The sequence below is a fragment of the Sphaeramia orbicularis genome, chromosome 9 (assembly GCF_902148855.1).
Source record: "Sphaeramia orbicularis chromosome 9, fSphaOr1.1, whole genome shotgun sequence".
Taxonomy (NCBI): domain Eukaryota; kingdom Metazoa; phylum Chordata; class Actinopteri; order Kurtiformes; family Apogonidae; genus Sphaeramia; species Sphaeramia orbicularis.
Genome location: NC_043965.1, coordinates 32,568,208 through 32,593,035, shown reverse-complemented (window position 1 = coordinate 32,593,035; position 24,828 = coordinate 32,568,208). Strand labels below are relative to the sequence as shown.

The 24,828-nt window shown below is 40.0% G+C and overlaps 4 protein-coding genes across 4 annotated transcripts; all 4 read left to right on the top strand.

Moving 5' to 3' along the window:
• The first annotated feature begins 68 nt into the window (after nucleotides 1–68).
• On the top strand, nucleotides 69–5,853 carry bag4 (BCL2 associated athanogene 4). The gene is made up of 5 exons (XM_030142925.1): nucleotides 69–377; nucleotides 1,779–1,898; nucleotides 2,060–2,290; nucleotides 2,993–3,262; nucleotides 3,981–5,853. Exons 1-5 carry the CDS (start codon nucleotides 285–287, stop codon nucleotides 4,443–4,445), a joined length of 1,179 nt encoding a protein of 392 aa, XP_029998785.1. The 5' UTR covers nucleotides 69–284; the 3' UTR covers nucleotides 4,446–5,853.
• A 204-nt stretch (nucleotides 5,854–6,057) lies between these two features.
• Nucleotides 6,058–8,067, top strand: LOC115425397 (dual specificity protein phosphatase 26-like). The gene is made up of 3 exons (XM_030142927.1): nucleotides 6,058–6,617; nucleotides 7,017–7,228; nucleotides 7,337–8,067. Exons 1-3 carry the CDS (start codon nucleotides 6,439–6,441, stop codon nucleotides 7,531–7,533), a joined length of 588 nt encoding a protein of 195 aa, XP_029998787.1. The 5' UTR covers nucleotides 6,058–6,438; the 3' UTR covers nucleotides 7,534–8,067.
• A 4,355-nt stretch (nucleotides 8,068–12,422) lies between these two features.
• LOC115425875 (alpha-1-antitrypsin-like protein CM55-MS) lies at nucleotides 12,423–14,239 on the top strand. The gene is made up of 5 exons (XM_030143707.1): nucleotides 12,423–13,059; nucleotides 13,175–13,245; nucleotides 13,352–13,545; nucleotides 13,765–13,912; nucleotides 13,995–14,239. The coding sequence occupies exons 1-5, from the start codon at nucleotides 12,423–12,425 to the stop codon at nucleotides 14,190–14,192; spliced, it is 1,248 nt and encodes a 415-aa protein (XP_029999567.1). The 3' UTR covers nucleotides 14,193–14,239.
• Nucleotides 14,240–19,699: 5,460 nt separating this feature from the next.
• Nucleotides 19,700–24,582, top strand: LOC115425874 (serine protease inhibitor 2.1-like). The gene is made up of 6 exons (XM_030143706.1): nucleotides 19,700–19,726; nucleotides 22,226–22,868; nucleotides 22,983–23,053; nucleotides 23,875–24,068; nucleotides 24,166–24,313; nucleotides 24,388–24,582. The coding sequence occupies exons 1-6, from the start codon at nucleotides 19,721–19,723 to the stop codon at nucleotides 24,580–24,582; spliced, it is 1,257 nt and encodes a 418-aa protein (XP_029999566.1). The 5' UTR covers nucleotides 19,700–19,720.
• Nucleotides 24,583–24,828: the final 246 nt, after the last annotated feature.

Genomic DNA, 24,828 nt, shown 5'->3' with positions numbered 1-24,828 from the left:
CTACTCAATGACGTTGGCGAGGCCAGAAAATTTGATCAGAGTGAGACCTCTGTCATCTACTCACACCTCTTATTAAAGAGACAGGGCAGGATTGCGCGAACTCCGTGTCATTCAATTATTTCCTGAGTCCAGTCAAGCGATCTCTACTTCTTTGCAAAAACAGCAACAGTGTTGTTAGCATTCAGGACCGACCGCTAGCTCAGATAATCAGTGTTAGATTAGTTAAAGGTTTGTTTATTGCGATGGCAGATGAAAAGACAGCAGCCGGGGACCGCGTATAGCCGATGCATCATCATCAAATCCAGTCCAATCTCAAATCTGACTGGCCCTCGACTTGCAACTCGGAAAATACTAAAGCCAGCTGGAATAACACAATGGTAAGTGACTGGAGATAGCTCAGACAAATCTCCAGAGCCTGTGCGTTGTCTTTCTGTTTGTGAAAATCTTTTAAAGAAACCTGAATTCGTGCGAATACATGTTATTTCCTCGCTAGCATGCGCAGAGCTGTGCTTATGCTAGCTGGACGGCTAACGGAGCTAGCTGACATTATGTAATAGTTACCACTACCCTACTAGTTCATCTGTGTCGAGTTTGTCACGTTTGTTTAGCCGTGACACCACTGGTAATTGTATTACAGTTGTGGCAAAGCAGACGTGTTTTATAACAAAGTTTTTTTTTTTGTTTTTTTTTTTTACTAAATAGTCTACGTAGCTTGTTTCCGGTCGGCTTAGGTTAGCCTACACTGTAATTTTCTGCTTCAGGCATAACTGGTCCAGCAAACAATGAATGAGTCAGTGTCACAACTCATTCAGTTATTGTACTTCAGGGGCAGGCAGTGATGTTGAAAGCAAGGACTTTACAGCGTCTCTTTGTGTTACTTAAAGCTAACCTCAGTGTATTCATGTTGTTTGCAGGTCCTTACATTTCTCTAATTTTTTAATATTTGGTCGTAAATTTGCATCTGAAAGGTTTTAATTGCTACATACTTTTAATTAGGTATCCATCTGTTAATTTGTTAAAGTTTTCTTATTTGGAAATCTCACGTCTATTGTTAGAAATTTTTAAACCCACCTCAGAGCCCTATCCTGTCTGTTTAGTAGTTACACTTTTTTACTTATTTGCACTTATCTTTTGGCATCATGCAGATTTGTCTAACTCTCTCCAAGAACTATATTACTACATAAAGATACCTCTGCACAGAACTACTGTCATGGAAATTTTCTAGCTCTCTGGAAACAATTAGGATGAAAACACATAAATTACAGAATTGGGGTTAAAGCTAATCTTTTTTTTTTTTCATATACAAAAATATTGAGACAACAGACAGCACTTCCAGAGTCTCCTTGCTGCTGCCTGATAAGTATAGAAGTGTGATGGTTTTTAAGCATTTGACAAAAGTACTAGGCCAATAACATGAAAGGTCAATTGTTATATAAGTGGCCAGGCTTAACTTATTTTTACTTTTTACATACGCACGTGTGATCTCTTTTTCAGTTGGGGTATACTGATCTTCACAGGTGGTGTGTTAAAATGAGAACCTTAACATTTCTACAATTACCTTGTCGTTACATGCTTGCGTTGATATTTTCTTACAGTGCTTTAATGAGAAAAATGTTATACCTTCTAAAATTGGTGTCAAAGTAATTGTGGAAAAATCTTTAATTACATTAAATTGCCCATAAGGTTGTTTAGTGTCTAACACTTGTAGACACCCTGGCATTGTAGCAAGTGTATTTAAATAACTATCTATTTCATAATTTCTTTCGTGTCTTTTACAGGACGCTCCTCAGTATCCAGGCTACCCCTCACACTACTGGTATCCTCAGTCTCATTCCACTGGGCATTATGCAAACACCTATCCCTCTGGATCAGAAGTTCAGCCACAGTACAATCCACAGGTATGGCTCTTCAAATCTGAAAGTGTAGGAGCAAATCCGGTCTTTAAATCTTCTAAGTGCTTTCACCTTTGCCATACATTTTCTATGTACTCTTGATTACAGTCTCCCTTTCTGTCTGCTGTAAGCTCATTCGCTAAGTGTGTTTTTCTTTCTACTTGTAGGTAATGCCTGGAGGATATCCTAGTGGTCATGGTGTCTACAACCCCCCTCAGAGTCAGTATTCAACAAGTGGTTTTCACCCGTCCAACCCTTTCTACTGTGCTGACCCTCAGAGACCAGCGCCTGGTCCTTATCCAAACCAGGGCTGTCCAGCAGAACAGAGCAGTGGGCCCTCTGGGCAGCCACACTCCCAGCACCAACATCATCACTATCCAGGGCCACACTGCCAAGGGGTGAGGTTATTCATATGCGTACTGCGTTGGTTTTATCAGTTATATCATCATTAATAACTCAGGTCCTTGGGACAGTGAAATATGTTGGTTATCTGTTCAATGGAGCAACTGCAAATCGCTTAAACATATGCTACAACAAATCGTGGCTTTAGGACCAGGGCAAGTTCTACACGCATAGCCTCTTAAACCCAGCAACACAATATACACATGCTATACATCCACGTAACCAAAGAACATCAGCTAAAAACTCAACAAAACCAATTGCTGGAATACAGAACACAACACAAACAACAAGCACTTGGGTGGACAACTATCTTCACCAAGCAAACAGTCTGAAACCAGCATATGTCATGAATAATTTAATAGAGCAACAGACCAATGAGACAAACTTTGCAGTGCTAAGCTAACACTAAGCAGATCCAACAGTACATTTATTATTTCTCTAAAATTATTAATTAATAAAATGAGAGAAAGAAGAGCAAAAATAAAGGTTACATCATGAAGAGATAGCTATGAATTTGTCTTAGCTTTGCTGTTTTGTGATCTTTACTTGGTTTTATATGAGTGAAGCTTCTGCTCTCAACTAATCATTGTTTTTTGTTACATTGAAATGATTCCCACTAGAAACAAATGGCCCAGAGTTTTACAGGTTAATAAGATATGAACTGGCACTACATATGTTCTCCTTGTCTCTGTTCCTAGGGTCCTGGATATCCTCCTGGGTCTTACCCTCATTATGGTGAAGGTGGTCATGCAATGCCCCCAAACCCCCCCTACCCCACTGGCCAGTCCCTTCATCCCAGCCCCCAGCCCGAGGCTTGGGCGCACTCTGGTCCATATGGATCTTCACAGCAGCAGTGGCAGCCGGGTCAGCAGCCTCCACAAAACCATTATGGGAATCCTGTCCGTCCACCACACCCCCCGGCATGGCCAGGTACTGGAACTGGTGCTCCACCACCGTACCAGCCCAAGGTAAATATCTGGAACCCTGGAGAAGTATATTTCATTATTCACTACATTCCTGTTGTTTTGAATCCAGTTGAGGATAAAGAGCCTGACATAAACGGTTGTGTAATCTCAGAGATGGTGCTCAATTTAGGTTAAATTTGATGATTTGAAGTGTTATGATGCTTATCAGATCTAGATACACTGAACAACATTTTCCTGACTGTGCTGTATGTTTAAAACAGAATGTTTTGGCTTGCGTTTTAAGGAACATGGATGATGATTATAGTAATTCCCAATGCAATAATAAATAAGTAAATAAATGAATACATACATACATACATACATACATACATACATAAATATATATATATATATATATATATATATTTTTTTTTTTTTTTTTTTTTTTTTTTTTTTTTTTTAAGTACTTTGGAGACATCACAGACAGATTACATCCTACCTGATGATAGACAAAGTTCAGAGAAAACTAAAATCTGCTCTTGGCTCCAGACCACTGGCAGCTTCCTCTTAGCAGTTCTGTCCACCTCCATTTCAGTGGCACAAAATGGGTGCCAGTGAAATGGAGAAATTTTTACTATTAAAAATAACTTGTCTATTATAGTACTTGCACAAACCACTGAGGATATGAGCGTGCTTTATAAACATTTGGTTTGTTTCATGCACTGTACAGGTTTATTAAATGTCATAAACCCATGGTTTCCAATCTTGTATTTTTCTCCAGGACCAACAACACCAACGACCACCACAACCGGGACCTAAACCCAGACCAACCCCATCTCCAAATCCACCCAACAGCAAACCTGCTGAAATAAGTTCACCTCCTCAAATGTACAACAAATCGAGTAGAGGTGAGCCAAATCCTTCACAAGGTGAGCCCCCGCCCTCAATCCCAGGCCAAGCTCCAGCTCCTGGCCAAGCTGGACCCCAGGCCCTGAGTGACAACCCCAGCCTTGCCAAGGTCCAACAGGTCATGGCCCGAGTGCTGCTGCTTCAGGAGGATGTTGATGAGTTTGTTGGCAAAAAAACAGACAAAAGTTACCGGTGTCTGGAGGAACTGCTGACCAAAGAGCTGCTAGAGCTGGACTCTGTGGAGACTCAGGGACAGGAGATTGTGCGGCAAGCTCGAAAAGAGGCCGTACAGAGGATCCAGGCCATTCTGGACCAGCTGGAGAGGAAGGCATTCTGAACCGAACTTAATAACTGAGCGTGGGTCATTAAGCTTAGCTGTTTCCTTCTTTTAAATCTTCCATGGGAAAATGAGGGTTTAGACTGTTCCTCAGAGCTGTGTTATCCTTCATCTTCGCCTATCACAGTGGATATAAATGGCTGAAGTAAATGTTAACCACCCTAGACTTTGTGGGAGAAACTGCTGGAACTGAATCAATAATTAAAGGGTAATACACTAAGTGATGAGATGGTATTAGATGTGCAAACTGACGGTGTGCACATCTAATGCCATTATAACTGACTCAGCCTCAGTGAGTGACTGTGCTGGCTACACAACCTGACACTTTTGCTCAGCTTATCCTTTATGCCATGCCTTTGTCAGCATAATGTAGGGCAGAGTCACTGGAAGAGGAGTTTATTTAATGTCATGTTGCAGCTGTCGGTGGTCCCTAGACCTGTGATACAGATTCAAAATATCATACTGTCCCCTCAGGATTGTGGGTCAGTTTTTTTCTGACCTTACATCTTATAACATGCACTTCCTAAGCCGTCTAATGCTACATTTTTACATCTGTTTGCATGAGATTGTTAATTATATCACTTCCTGTTCTCCAGTTATTGACAGCTGATGAGACAATACATGTAGCTGCCCATTGACAGTACCTTCTCATAAGTAGGTGTAATGCTTTCCTTTTCACTCGTGCTCCCAGCCCTGCATGGACTCTAAAATAATGTCAGAGACGAACCAAATATGGCCATGACATCTGCAAGCTCATAATTGGGCCTAGAGCGCTGTTGATTAGTGAAGACTCCCTAAAGATAGCTGTCCCCGTTTTTCTATATGGCAGTGCAGATCTAGACTGGATCATACCTCCAAAGAATGCCGTGAACTACTGTTATTACAGAACATTTTTGAAGCTTTTGAAATGTTCATTTATCTCCTCCTTGTATGAACACTTATAATCAACAGTCTGGTTTATATGAAAAAAAAGATGATTAACATTCAGTATTTTCTAGTTTCTCTGTGAGGGAGGCTTTGGTCACAGGCTTTTCTGTTTCCCAAAGTGCTCATATCCTTGTTGTATTAAACCCAGGTTGCACCACAATCCAAGTCTTTAGGCTTGTGTAAACCAAGTCTACCTTTCAATCTTTCTTGATGTGTAAAATCATGAAGAGTGCCATATTTCTGGGGATAGTTTTATATGATTATGAAAAATAATAAAAAATAAGATCACAACCTTTGCATGGAAAATAATCATCTGTCATATGTGTTCTCTTTCTTGTGCTATTCAGTTTCTGTTTAAAAACAGCACAACTGTACAGTTTCAGATGTAATGCATGTTTCCAACACAAGTTGGGGAATCTGCCTGATACATATTGAAAAAGATAAAACAGAGAAATCATTAAAAGTTCAGTATATTTTTTAACTTGTGCTCAGGTGTTATTTTTACTATTTATTTTGCATATCATTGATATATAAAAATGTAATGTTTAAAAAAAACACCATATAAATGAGTTAATTGTATACATACAAGTATGTGTTTTTCTTTGTATACTGAGGCTGATCCAAGAAAAAGGTATTGCTTCCAAGGAATGTTTTTATTTTTGTCGAGTGGAAAGTGTTTCATTGGTTCACACTCTCTCCATGTGCTAGCTAGCATTCAGATCTTTAAATAGATAGCTATTTTAATGCAAAAGCATAACACAGGCTGTAGAACCTGTGAGGCAGAGGGTGAGATTTGATTCGAGGGTCAAATGGTGTGAGTACTCACACACCCAGTGGTTTAGCAAAGAAGCCTGACACAAGATCACCTGTGCCATTCATTTTGCTCTGCTGAAAGCAAGGGCTCCAAGCTGTTTACTTGAGTACCTTTAACTTATTCCTTTCTTTTTGGTAACATTTTTGGTAAAGCAGTCAGTCTAAACAGCATTATCTTTTTTAAGGACTTTAAATTAATTTTAAACTTTGTTAAAGCTAAAACTACTGTGCCTGAAGCTGATAAGAAAAGGTGATGTCATACACATCCAAACTTCCTGCATCTTGGAATGATAAACCTCCTCATCGGAGAGTGGAAATTGACCTGAGTTCACCTGGTTTAGCAGTGTTTGAGTTGGAAAGGCTCCTGTATACAGGCAAAGCGATCATCAGCCATGCAGATGAAGTGTGGCCAAGGCTCTATATTGGCGACCAGTAAGTAACACGCAGAATTTGATGTGAAAATCTAGTCTGCATTTGTACACTATTTTGCAATTATTGTTCCTCTGTGACAGGAAATGGTTTAACCCTACAAACCTATTTACAAATATTGTCCAAGTGGATTCACTCTGCTTGTATGTCAGAGAAACCATAAATCAGATTAAGTGAAGGATTGGTAACTTTAGATCCTCTGAGTTGCATTGCATATCATGGACTTGCGTAAACTACAGCTTGGCTATGTGAGGGCTAGACATAAAAGCACTTCTCAGGTTTCTGACAAATGTTTGATAGTGTCTTCTAAATTTCAGCCCAGTCTTCTTACATGATGCATGAATTGCCTGCAGCCTTTTACTGTTATCTTTGTAAACAGTCAAAGTGTGTTGTGTTTTTCAGGCACAGTGCAGAGAATCGTGCTGATTTATCCGTGCATCAAATCACTCACATTCTAAATGCAGCTCACAGTAAACACAGGGGAAAGCCAGATATATATGTGGACATGATGATCTCTTATATGGGAATAGATGCTCGTGACTGCTGTGATTTTGACATGAGTGTCAACTTCCAGCCTGCGGCAGACTTCATTCACAGTGCTCTCAGCAGAGGAGGTGGGGGTTTATCTCTGTAATATTGGAAAAATTAGAAATTTCTCTGTGTCATAATGTAAGGCTTGCTATATTTTCTGCACCTCCAATCAGTCTCTTTGTGACTTTCAGGCACAGTCCTGGTGCATTGCCATGTGGGAGTGAGCCGCTCTGCCACACTGGTCCTGGCTTACCTGATGCTGAAGCAGCACCTCACGCTTGTGGAGGCTATTTGTGCTGTAAAGGAAAACAGAGGCATTATCCCTAATCGAGGTTTTCTCAGACAGCTTATTAAACTAGACGGACAGCTCTTTGGCACACATAAGTGAGCCTTGCCCAACAGTACAAAGGATACTATGTAAGAGTTATATGCTGCTGCTGCTGCTGCTGCTGCTGCTTTGTCTTAGAAAGAAAGAAAAATGGAGGTAAAGTATACTAATTATTATATGGTACAAAATGGAGGAATCAAGAATGTCAAATAAAAATCATAAAACTGGAGCTTTTATGGTTGGCACAGTTATATAACATTCCATAGTTCAACCATCATCAGATACATGTACACCAATAGGAACTCTATCCAGACATGACTCATTCATATGCAAATGAAGGACATTCTGTTGGACTGTTGACAACAATCTGCTCTATACGTTTCCATTATCTGTCCTTAGAACATCCTGCTGTCTCACCCCTCATACACACCTAGAGCAAGGGTGTTCAGAGGTCACATAACAACCTAATATGATATTCAGTGAAATGATAACATAATAACCTATAAATGATGTCAACTCCGAAAGTTTCTCTGTGGTTTAGGGTGAAGAAAAGTTTAAATTACATTATGAAAATATTTACATCTACAAACTATACTTTAAAAAAAATATGAATAACATGAACAACCTGAAATTTATGAAGAAGTTCAATTTTAACACTATTATGTCTTAACTCATTATTTACACATCTCTAAAGGCATAAAACATTTAGTATCGGGTATAATATTGTTAAAATTGATATTAATTCTCTTCATACATTTCACGTTGTTCATATTTGTTTAGGTTATTCACATTATTTATGAAAGGATAGTTTATCAACATAAACCTTTTCATGTAATTTTACTTTTTTGTAACACTAAAACAAAGACAAAAAAAATTGTAGTTATTATTTACAGGTTATTATGATAGTATTTTACTGGTCTGGCCCACTTGAGATTGAATTGAGCTGTACATGGCCCCTGTACTATGAGTTTGACACCTTTGACTGTTAACATCTCATTGTATTAGGCCTGCAGGCCGTATGTATGACACCCCTGACCTGGAGCATCACAGGATGCTCAAATGTAATATCCAAAGGGAACACTGAAAAATAAAAAGTGGTCTTTAATGTATTATACATGATCAAGCCAAAAAAAAAGTGACTAAGCAAATACACAAGAGCCTTCCATTAAATCACTGTAGGGGTTAATATGTTTTTGCTGCATCTAGTTCTTTAACCCAGCTTGATGCAGTGAGTGGCCTCTTATTTCTTAAACAACTATCAGTTTGTAGAGAATGAATGAATTGTTTATTTTGGTTTGTACATTAATCATTGCACTCAGTACAATAACTATAATAAACATAAAAACCAAAAAAGGAATAGGCCAGAAGCAAAAGCTTATTTTTTTGCCAAATCCTTTTCACCTGATACACTGCTTACATTAAATTAAATGTGTACAGCATCGAGCATTCTCATTATAACAAAAAAAGAAAAAATCAACAAAAACACATCTGCCATCTAAGCTTAATATTCCTGAATGATTTCATACTTAAGGCATTTTTTAAACTTTGTCAAAGAAGTGAACAACTTAAATTCATCATGAAGTCCATTCCATAATTTCACACCCACAACTGAAATACATCTAGACTTCACATTTGTCCTCACTTTAGTAGAGTATAAGGTCGGCTGTGTTTCAGTGGAAAAAGGTCATGTGGTCTGATGAGTCCAGATTGACCCTATTCCAGAGTGATAGAAGCATCAGGGTGAGAAGAGAGGCAGATTTCCCATCATGCCTGGTGCTTATAGTACAAGTCTATGGAGGGCAGTGTTATGATCTGGCTTTTCTTCAGTTGGTCGGGTCTAGGTTCAGTAACGTTATGCGTCCATAAAATGAGGTCAGATGAACCTGAATATACTGAACGACCAGGTTTGAACATCAGTGCAATTTTTTCTTCCATAATGACATATGATGACAACGCAAGGACTCACCAGGCGAGATGTGGTTCAAGAAGTATGAGGTATTTGAGTCCAGACCTGAACCCCACTGAGAATGTCTGGGATGTGACGAAGACTTTACAGTACATGGGTCTGACTCCCATCATCAATACAAGATCTTGGCAAAAACTTAATGCAACCATGGATGAAAATAAATACTGTGACATTTGTAGTGACATTGCATAAATGCCACAACAGTTTCCCCTTGTTTTTTCAACACAAGATTATTGTGAATTCCATGGGAACACATCAAATGTTACAACAGCATTGGTACATGATCAGATTAGATAACTAGAAGAAATGGAAAAAAAAATTGCTCAATTGCAATTACTCAACAATAATTATATTCAATATCATTGCCCCAAAATATGACAAAATTCAAATAGAAATAGAAACAACTAAATAAATAACATTAGCTACATTATGTTCTCAGAAAGGTTTATCTTACATTAGTTTTAGGACAATTTGCATCTATTTTGTCTACATTTACATTGCTTGGTATACTTTATGCTGAGTGCTGAATTTTTTAGTCGTTTTCTGAACATTTTCCAATAAATTACGTGTGGTAGTTAGATGTCATACACATATTGACACAGTCAAAGAATTACCAACAGATAGTCAATAGGTGGTTAGATGATTTATAACCTTACAACCAGTGTTCATTTTGACTTTATTATCAAGAATGGTCTGTGTTTAATGCCTTTCTGTATTCAGTATTTGTTCACTTCTGCAAAGTGAAATATGAGCATGTTAAAATCAAACATTAAAGCTTTATAACTGAAAATGCGACTCTTGGTATAGCTGTTGACCCTTGAAGTTTTGATTATTTTTATCGTTCACTATAATTTGTAGTATGAGGCCACACAGCTCTTTTTGCTTGATTTTATTGTGTGTAATGAGCATGTTGAAGAATTCCTTTAACATCCAAAGTTTATACATTGCTAAGGTATTCTATATTAGTAAATTAAGTGAGCTACTGTAAGTGACACAAGGAGTGGCCTGTAAATTAGCATGTGATCAATGAGGCGCAGTGGTTTGTATTCAGTGTATTTAAGTCTGACATCACAGTCATTTCTGTAAAACACCAGGCTTAAATCATCTCCTACTCCATAACCCCTCCCTGACAGATGTGTGGAGGATGGAAGGGGTCAAGGCCCCCTCTGCCCCTCCCTCACCATCCGCTCTTAGCACTCACAAGTCTCAAACCCTCAACCTGCCAATGGCAGGTGGTGGTGGGAGAGCCAAGGATGAACCTGCTACACTACCGAGCACCGTGGCACTCAGAGCTCCTGTCTGACAGCTTTAATTTGACTGCAGAGGACGTGAGGCTCTACAACACGTCAAATAAACCATCTGACGAAAACATCATCAAATTTGTGTGTCATTATTAAACAAACTCTACATGACAAATTCACATTCAGCTTTAGGACAGTTGACACGAGAAAAACACAAAAAACACAAGAAAAATCTAGACAATACCAAGTTAGGGAGAAAAACATGTTCAACACAATGAGTAGCAACAGAATGAAGAGAAAAATAACTGGACACCCCAACGTCTCCTCAATGCACAGGCAGAGGGCAAGTGTGGACATCTCTGCTCTAGCCAACGACAGACCCTCAGCCGACCATAGATCGTTTCCAGGTTGCCCTGCCGACGGCCGCAGGGGAGGGGGCCAAGGGTCCATTGGGGATGGTCAGGGGCCACCTGAGAGCTGCAGACAGAAGGGCAGCCGGCTGCTACTCTGGCCTGGACAGTCAAGGGCCACTGGAGTGCTGGAGGTGGAGGGTAGGTGGATGCTGCTCTGGCCCAAACGGTCAGGGGCCATCTGAGAGCCAGAGGGCCAAGGCCTGCTGCTCTGGCCTTGAATGATCTGGGGCTGCTACAGAGCCAGAGGCGGAGGGCAAGGGAGTACCACAGGTCAAGGACAATCTGAGAGCCGGAGGTGGAGGGAAGGGGACTGCCGCTCCCACCCAGATGTTCAGGGCCCATCTGAAAGCCGGAGGGCAGGGGACTGCTGTTCTGCTCCAAAGAGTCAGGGGCCACTTGACAGCCAGAGATAGGGGGCAGGTGGCTTTGTATCTCACCATCTCATTACGGTCATCTAGTCAATAAAACATTTCTAAATTAAGTTATCACAGAAGCCACTGTTGCATTCGAGAGTAGCATGAAGTGCATCTTGGGAAATTTGCGCTCTATGTCTACATGAGTCACCAGCCAGTGCATCCTTGGTTTAAACTAGCAAACAAGAACAACATCCAGGTATTCCATGTGAGTGTGGTTCCCATGAGACAGGAGGAAATGACAGACAGATAATGACACGATGCATTTACTACAGAGTAACCTTACAGTATATATATATAAAAAAACTTGAAACAAGCTCACCTTTGAACATAAATTAAGTGTGCCATATGTGTAAAGTTAATCCAAAACCGTCATATAGGTCAGTAAGTCCATATTGTAATTATCACTCAGATAAACATGGTAGTGGTGCAAACAACAGGTTTAATCAGAATAAACAAAACCAAAGGTCACTTTGCTGACTCCATTTAACATGTGGGACATGTCCCTCTGTTCTGTGTGTTCATCAGTGTCTGCGGTTGATGACATATAAACTCCAGCCAAGAGTAAGTAAGTTATTCAAAGATTATCTCACACAAATCATTTCAGTCTTTAACATGTTAATATATATGATCTTACTGTACTTTATGTCTGTAATTAATCAAAGTAAGAACTGAAATGAGTGTAATATTACATGTGTGACTTTTGGGAACACAGTTTTATGCAGCAGAGAAATAAAAAAGTGTTACTTATTGTTTAAAGACATCGTCATAGTGTAAGAAATCTAAAAAAAATTTTGGTTACTCTACATGAGTATTTATCATACTAAACACTCCAAAAAATGAATAATAGTGGTCTTTTGTTTCTCTGTCTTTTACTTCTGCAGTTTTGATTGAACTTCTGTGTTTGTAGTTCACTATGCTGCGTGCTGTAGGGGCTCTTTGGATCTTATCTGCATTGGTCTGTGTGGGAAGAGGCCATCACCATGAAGGTCATGGTAGTTCAGATCAGACAGACCAAGACACCACAGTTCCCAGCAGCACCAACACTGTCTCACTGGTGAAATCAGCAAACAAAGACTTTGCCCTCCGTCTGTACACAAACTTAGCAAATCATGCTGATTCACAAGGCAAGAATATCTTCTTCTCACCTGCAAGTGTGTCTGTAGCCTTGGCTGCTCTGTCCGTCGGAGCACGAGGTGAAACCCATGAGCAGCTTTTCAGTGGTCTGGGTTTCAACAGCTCTCTACTGACCCAGACTGATGTAGATCAGGCCTTTCATTCACTTCTGAACAACAATGGATCCCAAGAAGATGCCAGTCAAGGCACCGCTGTGTTTGTGGATGACCAATTCAAGACTCAGCCTGAGTTCCTGGACGTCCTGAAGCAGTCCTACTTTGCAGATGGGTTCACTGTCGACTTCACCCAGAGCACAGAAAGTGCAAACACCATCAATAAGTATGTGAAGGAGAAGACCCGCGGTAAGATAAACAAGTTGGTTGACAGCCTGGATGAAAACACAGTCATGTTTCTCCTCAGCTACATCTACTACAAAGGTAAATATTTAATGATTCTATCATTATGATTAAGGAACCCCTATAAGTCTGATAAACTTAACTTCAAAGTAAAATATTAATAATTTCTTGAGGTTTTTTTCCTTGTGTGAAACAGGAAAGTGGGCATCACGGTTTGACCCTCAGCTCACCAGGGAAGATGAATTCACAGTTAATGAGAACACCAAGGTCACTGATGAATTCATTTTGGAAAAGATGGAAGTTACAACACTGATTCTCTTTGGTATGGTTCAGTATGCCTTATTCTATTGTAAATTCTTCATACATTTTCCAGGTTTCAGTGCAGATGATGAATAAGGAGGGTGGGTTTGATATCAGCTATGATCGAGAAATCAGCACCAAAGTCCTCCACCTTCATTTCACCAACTCCTATTCCATGTTGTTGTTGTTGCCCAATGACATGGCCACACTGGAGAGAGTCATTAGCCCAAGTCATGTCCACAAATGGCTCAGTGAGAGGTTTTCCAGGTGAGACAAAATTAACTGTTACTCATTTTTGTTATGCAATTTTTGAAAATATATGGAGAAGGAAACAATCTAAACATCTTGTTATTTTGAAGTTTTTAATTTTCTGTCAGGAAACACATGATAACAATATTAAGAGCCTTTGATTGACAGATCAGCAAAAATATTTTTTACTCACTGATGATTTTTAAAGTGACACAAACCACATTTTTCCCTTCACAGGGAAATCAATATCTTTATTCCAAAGTTTTCCATCAAGACTTCCTACTCCCTGAAGGATATGTTGAGTCAAATGGGGATGACAGACATGTTTAGTGACCAGGCAGATCTGAGTGGGATTTCAGAAGAACAGAATTTGGTTGTTTCAGAGGTAACGACAAAATATTAGAGAACACATATTTATGTTTTTCTTCCATGAACCCTCTGTCAAATTTTTACTTCATTTTCTTAAGGTTGTGCATCAAGCTTCTCTGGATATTGATGAGGTTGGAGGCAGCGCTGCAGCAGCCACAGGTGTTGTAGTGGAAGCTCGGAGCCACCCTCCCTCGATCCTTGTCTGGAAGTTCAACCGTCCTTTTATGGTCCTCATCATTGAACGCAACACAACAGACATCCTGTTTATGGGCAAGATAACCAACCCAACCATCTGATGGAGAAAACACAATGTGTTAAACTATAAAATACTACATAAAACTGAATAAAATCCATACTTTCTTGTGAAAAAAAAACTACAAATACTTAATTTTTTTGGAATATTTCCGATATGAGTAACATTGTTTAAAAATACTAATCTTTTGGCATTTGTTAAAAAAGGAACTAAACAAAGCACAGGTAGGTTCTAAGACAAAAATAATCCCATTGATATGGATAAGTTAAAAATGGAAAATGAAGCCAAAGAACTCCACAGATCAGATGACCAGATTATAATTTTTCATAGCTCTTGGGTGCAAATAACCACTTATTTCCAAATGTGATGAATGTTTGTGATAAATTGAGGAATGATGTTTTCTTCTGTGGGATTAGTTTAAAATTCTCCTTCATTTTAATCTGTAGAAATTGGTTTGATTAACTGAGGTCATGAAAATTGGACTTTTTATGAAAAGTTCAAATAAGCTCAGCCTTAAACATCTAATATGAATCCAGAAACAGCATTTGTAATAGTAAAACACTACTAGTTTTACAGTGCAGAGTAAAGCTCACATAAAGACAGGATACTTAATTTAGAGCAGTCTTTATTGAGTCCAGGAAACCCAGGAAATACTACAAGGATAAAGAGTTCAAACAGTTGTATGTCTCCAATAGCCTTATCAGCACTGAGGCCTGGCAGCTCACCGGTATGAAGGCAAACACGGAATAACGCCGTGTTCAGGAGTTCAGCCACAGCAGATGAATAGCCGACAAGGAGCATGCAACAGCTGAGTCGGGGATGGAGGAGGGGTCAAAACCATGAAGGCCAGATGAAACCAGGAGCGAAGACAGCAGATGTAGTCAGGGACGGAAGGCAGGTAGGTAACTGGGAGGCAGACGTGGTCAGGACAAAGGGCAGGTAGGTTACCAGGAGGCAGGTAGACATGGTTAGACAAACAAGCAGGCAGGTACAGTCAAGTTCAGAAACAGAGAAACAGGCAGGAGTATAACGCTGGATAGTCTCACACGAAGCAGAAGAACAATCTGGCAATGAACAGAAGACAGAGAGGTGAATATACGCCCCACCTGATGAGCCACAGCTGCACTCACAGGTGAGTGGAATCAGCTGATGAGGAGGTGTGCCTGAGTTAAAGGGCCAGAGAGAGAAAAAGAGCAGCAGAACCCCCCCTCAAGGGACGTCCTGTGACATCCCCAAAACAATTAGACCAGGAACGGGAGGGTGGAGGGGGTCTGGAGGAGGTTTAATAGAGGGAATGCACATACGTCACTTCCCCCTGGGCCACGCCCCTCTAAGTCAGACCGAGTGGCAAAAACAAACCGGCTCAACATAGCGGAGCATAGCAGTAACTACAGCAAGACCGGGAAAAATGTGGAATATAACATGACATTAAAGACAACTGGACTCGACATGGATCCATACAACTACCAAACAACAAGTGGTCTACGAATATTGATATGTGGTCGGAAATCACGTATCCTGACATTTATATGAACCTGATTTCAACATCGGGAAAATACCCAATGCAAAGGCTGAAAGCATACAAAAGACAAAGAGTTGTTGACATCCTCGTCATCGTTAATTAGAGGAAGATTACAGCTGGTGAGTGCTTTCAATTCAACATACTATTGTTTTTGAGGTTTTATGTCAGTGCAGACGTATTTCCTGGCGGTGATTGCCAAGGTAAAGGCCCAGCAGTAGTGCTCACAGTTCACTACTGATTTACTGGAGCTGAAGCCTTAGTATTGACCCAAATGAGTGGATGATCTACTGGCACTTTGGATATTTAAGTAGAGTTAACTACAAATACTTGATACAACACAGCTACAACAGCTTTGTGCAAGAGTACCCCCTTATTTGGAAAACTAGGTTAGCCTCAGTTTAAGCTAGTTTACAAATCATGTAGAGCACAAGGTTCATAATCACACAACTGAAGATAAAAACGTTTCAGTTATCAAATATAGAACTAAATGACAGATGCTAACATTAAGAGCTTTACTAAGAAGTAACATTAGCCAAAACGATATGTAATTTAAGGTATGATTTTACGCAAGAATACAGCATAAATTAACGTTACCTGACGCAAATCCAGGTTTCGTTGCCTGGATTCCAGTTATTTCTACGAATTGCAGCGATCCATCTGCTTCTTCTGTCTTTGGCTTTAGGTAGCCGCTAAAGTGATAGCTCCGAGTGCTTTTTAAACCTATTTGTGCGATCAATGGCACAACAGCTCTTCCCCATTTTTTAGATTGTCCTAAAGTTTTTGCTGTATTCTAGCCAAAGCCGCTACTCATCTCCCTCTTTCTGCCAGTCAGTGGACGGAACCACGGTGACTTCCGCTAGCGGTGATGTCACATGCATACCCTCTATACTCTTCAGAGAGCCCCTCCTCTTCAGGTCTGGGCACCTCCTCCTCCGACGAAGACTCCTCAACTGGAGAATCAGGTGTGTGGGAAGGTGGAGAGGCCACACCATTGTCCAGAGTGTGACAACGGGTGTTAGATGGCTGATCAGGATTTGATGGTGAAAATCCTGGATGAGCTGAGCATCCAGGATCTGACAGGCTGGAACCCACAACCTCTCCTCAGGACCGTACCCCTCCCAGTCCACCAAGTACTGAGGGCCCCTCTGATGGCACCGAGAGGGCAGCAAGTGGTGAACTGTGAAGGCCAGGGCGCCATCAATGATCCATGGGGGAGGTGGATGTCATGTCGGCTCCCTGACGGTGTCTGGATTTGTCTGTCTTGTCGGTCTTTTATGTGGTCTGTCATTTCCTGTTTTATTTTGTTAAGTTTCCCTCATGTGTCATGTCTGGTGTTTTTACTTCCCTTCCTTGATTGTTTCCACCTGCTCCTGATTACCTGACTCCACCCTGATGTGTTCCACCTGTGTCTAATTGTCTTCCCGCCCTCTTGTGTATTGAAACCCTGTGTCTCCCCCTGTTTGTTTGCTACACTCGTTGTGCTTACTCACCAGCGTTTTTGGATCCTGTCAGTCTGTCTGCCCATTGTGACCCGTTTTTGTCTTCCGACCACAGATTCTGCCTGTTCCTCATCTGCCTGCTCGTCTGGTTCTGACCTGGTTCGTTCATCCGACTTCCGATTCTGCCTTTCCCCTGATTACCTCAGCCTCCAACGTTTTACCTGTGTTTTGACCCTCGCCTGGACTTTGACCGTGAGTAAGCCTTCTCCTCATGTCCCGTTGCCACCTGATTTGCTCTCCTGTGTATGACCTGGCCTGTTTTTTGACTATCCTCTGTTTTGCCCTAGTCGGGTTGCTGTCGGGATTTCTCCGGCTCGGCCGTGCTGACCGCCCGCTGTCCCCACTCACAGCCCGGACGTCGAGTCCTGAATCACACGCCTTCACAGACGTGTTAATAATTCTGTGCTGTGTTTTTTCTCCTGTGATTGTGTTTAATAAACACTCAACTTTTCATCTGCGTATTGGTCTTGCATTTGGGTTCAGGCTTTGTACTCTGTCCGTTACAGTGGAGGCCGAGAGGCTGGCATCAGGGTACTTTCCTGAACCAGTTTCACCTTGGAAACGTGGAAGGTGGGGTGGATGTGCATGGAATGGGGAAGCTTCCCCCTGATGGCCACCGGGTTAACAATCTTCTCATTGATGAAGGGGCCAATGAACTTCAGAGCCAACTTCTAGGACTCAACCCTGAGAGGTAGATCACGGGTGGACAGCCATACCTTTTGCCCCACATGATACATAAGGGTCTGAGAGCGATGGCGATTGGTGGCTGATGAATATTGATCTGCAGCTTGTAAGAGCGTGGATCTGGCCTGGGACCATGTCTGACGATAATGACGGATGAAGGCCTCTGCAGACTGGCAGAGGGACTGCCACCATGCTATACCCATGGATAGACCTCCAGTAGAAGTTGGCGAACTCCAGGAATCTTTGCAGCTGCATACGGTTGTCAGGAAGGGGCCAGGAGGTCACTGTGGAGACTTTCACAGGATCCATCTCCATACGGTTCTGTCCAACGAAGCATCCCAAAAAGGAGATGGAGGTGGCATGAAACTCACATTTTTCTGCCTTCATGAACAGAGAATTATCGAGAAGGTGCTGCAACACAGACTGGACATGATGCACATGTTCCTGCTCAGATTGAGGAAAAAAAAAAAATCAAAATGTCATCTTGATAAAACACAAACTTATTCAACATTTCCCAAACGACGTCATTCATCAGTGCCTGAAACACTGCGGGGGTGTTGGTCAGTCCGAACAGCATCACCAGCTATTCATAGGGCCCAGTAGGGGTGTTGAAAGCTGTCTTCCACTCATCTCCTTCCATGATCTGTACCAGGTGATAAGCATTAGGGTGATCCAGCTTGGTGAAAATAGTGGCACCTTGTAACAGTTCGAATGCTGAGGATATGAGGGGAAGAGGGTAGTGATTCTTCACAGTGATGTCATTCAAACCCCGGTAGTCGATGCAGGGTCTGAGGGTCTTGTCCTTCTTATCCATGAGCCCTTCTTCATGGATAAGCTTCTTGGAAGAGCTTCTTTTCCTTGTGTGAAACAGGAAAGTAGGCATCACGATTTGACCCTCAGTTCACCAAAGAAGATGAATTAACAGTTAATGACCAAGGAAAATAAAATTCTCACTTTGTGCAGTAATCTCAACCTGTCTTTTCTGCCTCTGTCCATAATAATATACATTATATAACCTAAACAATGTCTAAAATTATCATTTACTTGCAAAATAGTATAGCAAACTATTACATGGTCAAAAACGAGTACATTTTAGCCCAAAAAAAAAAAAGTCTCCATTTTGAATGTCTGGGGTTGCCAGAAATTTGAGGTCACGAAGTGCCAAAAAAGGTTGGGAACCACTGTTCTACAGGAAATCTGTTACAGTGCTGGACATGTCAGCAGTTCATCACAGTTCTTAACTGTACTGACTGAAGTTAATGAATACATTTCATAACTAAGTTTTTTTTTCATTGGTATTTGCATGGTTTAGGTGCTGTGGTCGTGGTTAGGGGGTTACATGATTTTGATATCATAAAAACACACACATATATATATATATATATATATATATATATATATATATATATATATATATATATATATATATGTTATTTTGACAATAAACTGAGAATAACATCATTTATTACATTGTTGCCGAGTTTATATAGAGGACTTAGACCCACAGCTAAGGGATTTTTACATCCTCTCACACGAAAATATTTTTTTCAATGAGAAATTTTAATCATAGACACTTATTACTGTAATTTTCATGTCTGTTCAAGTTGGGTGATAATATAACATTTGGAATGGCAATAATGTATGAAAAACAAGGAGCTTAAACACAAATGTCCACTGGGAGCTAACTCTAAGAATTCAATTCAGCAGCAGTCACTTTTGATGCTTCACTTGGGTTTTACAGTAACTTCACTTAAATAGTGTCTACACTGACTGAAGTAGAGCACCTAAGCCTTATGATGGTAAAGAAAACCCTGTAGTCAATAAGAGTCAGGAGATATATCTGTGGTCTTCCTGAGACAGAAGACTATGCAAGTAAGCAATCATTATTTTTATCAAAAAAAAAAAAAAAAACCCTTATGATTGGTATATTTTAAAGAATACACTTTCTTGTACCTATTTATTTGTCCTGTTCTCCTCTGACAGTAGAACCTAGAGCTATTGCTGTCTGATCACTAATGACAGCAGTTTCCCTCATAGTCTGTTGTGTTGAAAAAAAAAAAAAATTCCAACAAGATGTGGTATTTTGTTCTGACATCCTCGGTCAGGGTGAATGAAGTAAAGTCTTTTATTGCATGTAAGTACATATTTAAGGTGCTTCACTTCAGTAGTCATTTCATGCAACCTCTTACTTCAGCTCCATTATACTTTTGCACTTATGCACTTTTAACATATTTATATTTAACTGACAGTTTCAGTTACTTTTCAGATTATAATTTTCCATAGTTCACAGGTGCATGTGGTGATTTCCAGGTGTTTCCAAATGTGATAAATATTTGTGATAAATTCAAGAATTACATTTTTCTGAGTGGAATTCATTTAAAATTCTCTTAGTTTTTAATATAAATGATCTGTATAAATTGGTTTGGATTGGCTGAAAAAACATTATGATTAAAGCAGGCCTGTTTAGGAGGTTTACTTTTAGATGATGTAGTCTTGTAGTCAGTCCACAACAACAAATTAGGGATAAGATCACACAAGTGAAAGAGGAAGCTGATAGTAAGCAATTTGCTGAAAAAACTTAACACAGACTTAACAAGGATCACACTTTTGCTAAGCTTATCACTCTGCCTTTTTTGTTCTTCAACATGTGCATCTACCTTAGTGTGATCTTAGTTTAGATGAAGCCTGAAAAGGCTTCTGGTTGGACTATAACCATTACACTGAACAAATATAGTGGTCATGCAAATAAGAGGCTTAGTCAGAATAAACAAAGCCAAAGTTCAGCTGATTTGATCTGTTTATAACAAGAGACATCTACCCTCTGTTCTGTCTGAGCTTCAGTGTCTGTGGTTGATGAGACATAAAATACAACCAGGAGCAGGTAAGTCATCCAAAGTATTATCTCACATTATTTATTTTAATGCAGTTTTCTCTATAATATGCAGAGACTGAAAATGGGAAATCTTTAAACAACATGGTGCATCAGATCAATACATTTTATACATAACTTTTTCTTTGTTAGTTTTCATTACCACTGGCTGTTAAATTAAGTTCTTTTAAATAGTGTAATCGGATGCTCTTAGATATGATCATATGTTGTTTTTTTTCTGATTAAAAAAAAAAAAAAAAAGGGAAATTAGTGTTAAGAAATTTTGCGTTTGAGACACATTTTCTCACTGGATGAATGATCTGCTTTAACAAACTGACCCAAATGGAGGAGGGGGCTGTTATAAAGGAAAATATATAGAAAAATAACAATGTTTGAATTTATGAATTCATTTTCCAAATCAAAATAGTAGAGTGATTGTCTTGACAAATTTCTAAATGTTGACAAAAGCCTTATTGAATGCAGAGGAGAAGCATCTGACATAAGGATGAAAAACAGCATTTAAGATAAAAATGACAATGGGAAAGACATAAAAAGATGAAAATGACCTAATAGCTGAAACAAGAACAACATTATGTAACAAAATGAAAATGCACAAGATGTAAATAATATAAAATATATAGTGTTTTGACAGCAAGCACATTGTCCAGTCATGTGTTTGATTATGGAAATTTATTTTAATTATTACCTCCGCCAAGGAGGTTATGTTTTTGCCAGGGTTTGTTTGTTTGTCTGTCTGTCTGTCTGTTTGTCTGTCCTTCAGTGTGCAACATAACTCAAAAAGTTATGGACAGATTTGGATGAAATTTTCAGGGTTTGTTGGAAATGGGATAAGGAAGAAATTATTAAATTTTGGTGGTGATCGGGGGTGGGGGGGCCCACGGGGGGGGGGGGGGGCAGACCAGAAAATTTCATCAAAATCTGTCCATAACTTTTGAGTTATGTTGCACACTAACGGACAGACAAACAGACAGACAGGCAGACAGACAGACAAACAAACAAACAAACAAACCCTGGCAAAAACATAACCTCCTTGGCGTGGGGGGGCCCACGGGGGGGGCCACTGATCAGCCTTGGCGGAGGTCTGCGCTCTCCGAGTGCTTTTCTAGTTTGTTTCATGTGTCTGTTTGCTGTTATCAGTGTGTTGCTAGGTCACTAACATTACTTGTTAGACATGATTATTAACATTATCGTTTTGTGAACGGACAAGTACATTTATCATTATTTACATGATGGTGGAAGAGTAAGTAAAATGTAGACATTATAGCCTGACAGAACGTATGTTTGTAAAATTTGGTCCTGTGGGTGAAAGAAAAGGAAAAAAATAAAATAAATTAGGCATCAAGAAGATTGGAACCACTTATCTAGATAAATATATAAAAAGTGTCATTTATAGTTTAACCATGCTTTCATTATGCAATTATACTTTACACACAGTACAAAAAAACTAACAAATGTCATCTTTTTCATTTCTATGTTTGTAGTTCACCATGTTGCGTGCTGTAGGGGCTCTTTGGATCTTATCTGCATTGGTCTGTGTGGGAAGAGGCCATCACCATGAAGGTCATGGTAGTTCAGATCAGACAGACCAAGACACCGCAGTCGACAGCAGCACCAACACTGTCTCACTGGTGAAATCAGCAAACAAAGACTTTACCTTCCGTCTGTACACAAACTTAGCAAATCATGCTGATTCACAAGGCAAGAATATCTTCTTCTCACCTGCAAGTGTGTCTGTAGCCTTGGCTGCCCTGTCCGTCGGAGCGCGAGGTGAAACCCATGAGCAGCTTTTCAGTGGTCTGGGTTTCAACAGCTCTCTACTGACCCAGACTGATGTAGATCAGGCCTTTCATTCACTTCTGAACAACAATGGATCCCAAGAAGATGCCAGTCAAGGCACCGCTGTGTTTGTGGATAACAAATTCAAGACTCAGCCTGAGTTCCTGGACGTCCTGAAGCAGTCCTACTTTGCAGATGGGTTCACTGTCGACTTCACCCAGAGCACAGAAAGTGCAAACACCATCAATAAGTATGTGGAGGAGAAGACCCACGGTAAGATAGACAAGATGGTTGACAGCCTGGATGAAAGCACAATCATGTATCTCCTCAGTTACATCTACTACAAAGGTAAATGTTTTATCAGTTCCTCTTCATTTTCAGGTCATTTCCACAACTCTGATGTACTTTATTTAAAAATATCAATATCTGTTGTGGTTAATTTTTCCTTCCTCTGTGAAACAGGGAAATGGGCAACACCGTTTGACCCTCAGCTCACCAAGGAGGACATGTTCACAGTTGATGAGAACACTCAGGTCAGTGGTGCATTTTATTATCTACCACCAAGTACCTTATGTAATGCCTCCCCTTTGTCTATCCATGCGTCCATTCCTCAGCAGGATTGCGTAAAACCTACTGCATCAGTTTTCACAAACATTGGTGGGACAGTAGGGCATGGTCCAAGATCAAAACCCTTTTGGAGGAGTTCTATCAAATGTGTCTGAAACTGTTTTTCACATTCTTTAACACTGGAAAGCACCTGGCTAAGTTCGAACCCAACATTTAACTAGTTGATTAAAAACGCAAATGAGATAACCACCAAATGGGACTAAATGATAAATTAGAATGAAGGAATGCATCAGCTGTATATGCCCTTGTGAGTGTGGTGATCGACATTTAAGGCCTGTACATACTCTACGAGAACCACAAAGAATGACACCATGCTTTCTCTCAGCCCTGACTTGAGAGATCTTGCTGCTGGTTCTTGACACATCATATGGGCAGAACTTTGTTCTTGTTTGGTGTATGACAACTAGACGACTTGTTTGTTACACCAAACAAGGAATTTTGTCAAATGAAAAAAATAAAGGAAAAAATTAAATATATTTAAGGATAAATACATACATTGCTGTCAGTGCTTGTACAAACTGTGATTTTAAACAGAAACATTATCCCAGAAAAAGGAAGAAAATAAAGGCCACAATTTGAGGTTTAATATCATTGTAATAACAACATACTAAGAAGCAACAATAGGCAACTTAGAATACAGAGCAATATTCAGAATTCTATCATGCATTCTTCTTACTCTTAATGTTTTTTTTGTGTGTGTGTGTGTGGTATAATGTTCATTTTCCAGGTTCCAGTTCAGATGATGAATATGGAGGACACTTTTGATGTGTATTATGATCAAGCGATTAACACATCAGTGCTCCACCTCCCTTTCAGCAACTCATACTCCATGCTGCTAATGTTGCCTGATGACATGGCCACACTGGAGAGCGTCATTTGTCCAGGTCATGTCACCAAATGGCTTAAGTGGATGAAATCCAGGTTAGACGACAGTTGAAATATTTCTGTTTTTGTCATGAAATATTCTGCATGTTATGTGAGTTTGAAACTGACACAACCCACATTTTGCCTTTAATAGGAGATATGATATTTTCATTCCAAAGTTTTCCATCAAGACTTCCTACTCCCTGAAAGATGTGTTGAGTCAAATGGGGATGACAGACATGTTTGGTGATAAGGCAGATCTGAGTGGAATTTCAGAAGGACAGAAATTGGTTGTTTCAGAGGTAACAACAAACTTTTTACTCTCCTTCTTACTTCCATCAACCCTTCATCTCACTCACACTCCATTTTTCCTCAGATCGTACATCAAGCTGCCCTGGATGTTGACGAGGTTGGAGCCACTGCTGCAGCTGCCACAGGTGTCCAAATCACACTTATGTCCTTCCGCCACATTCCTGTCTTGAAGTTCAATCGTCCTTTTATGGTTCTCATCACTGAACGCAACACAGAAGACATCCTGTTCATGGGCAAGATAATCAACCCAACCATCTGATGGAGAAAACACAATGTGTTTAAATACTAAATAAAACAGAATAAAGTTTGTTCTGTGATCTTTAAGGCATTTACTTCTGTGTGTATGAAATCATTGTGTTAGCTGTTTGTCAAAAAAAAGACTAAAACAGGGACCATCCAAGCAGATGATTACTTTAAGAAGTCACATGAATATATTTTAAAAATTGGCATTGATGCCAAAAAAGTCTAATGAATACAGTTCAAAGCTAGTTTATGTATACAGTAC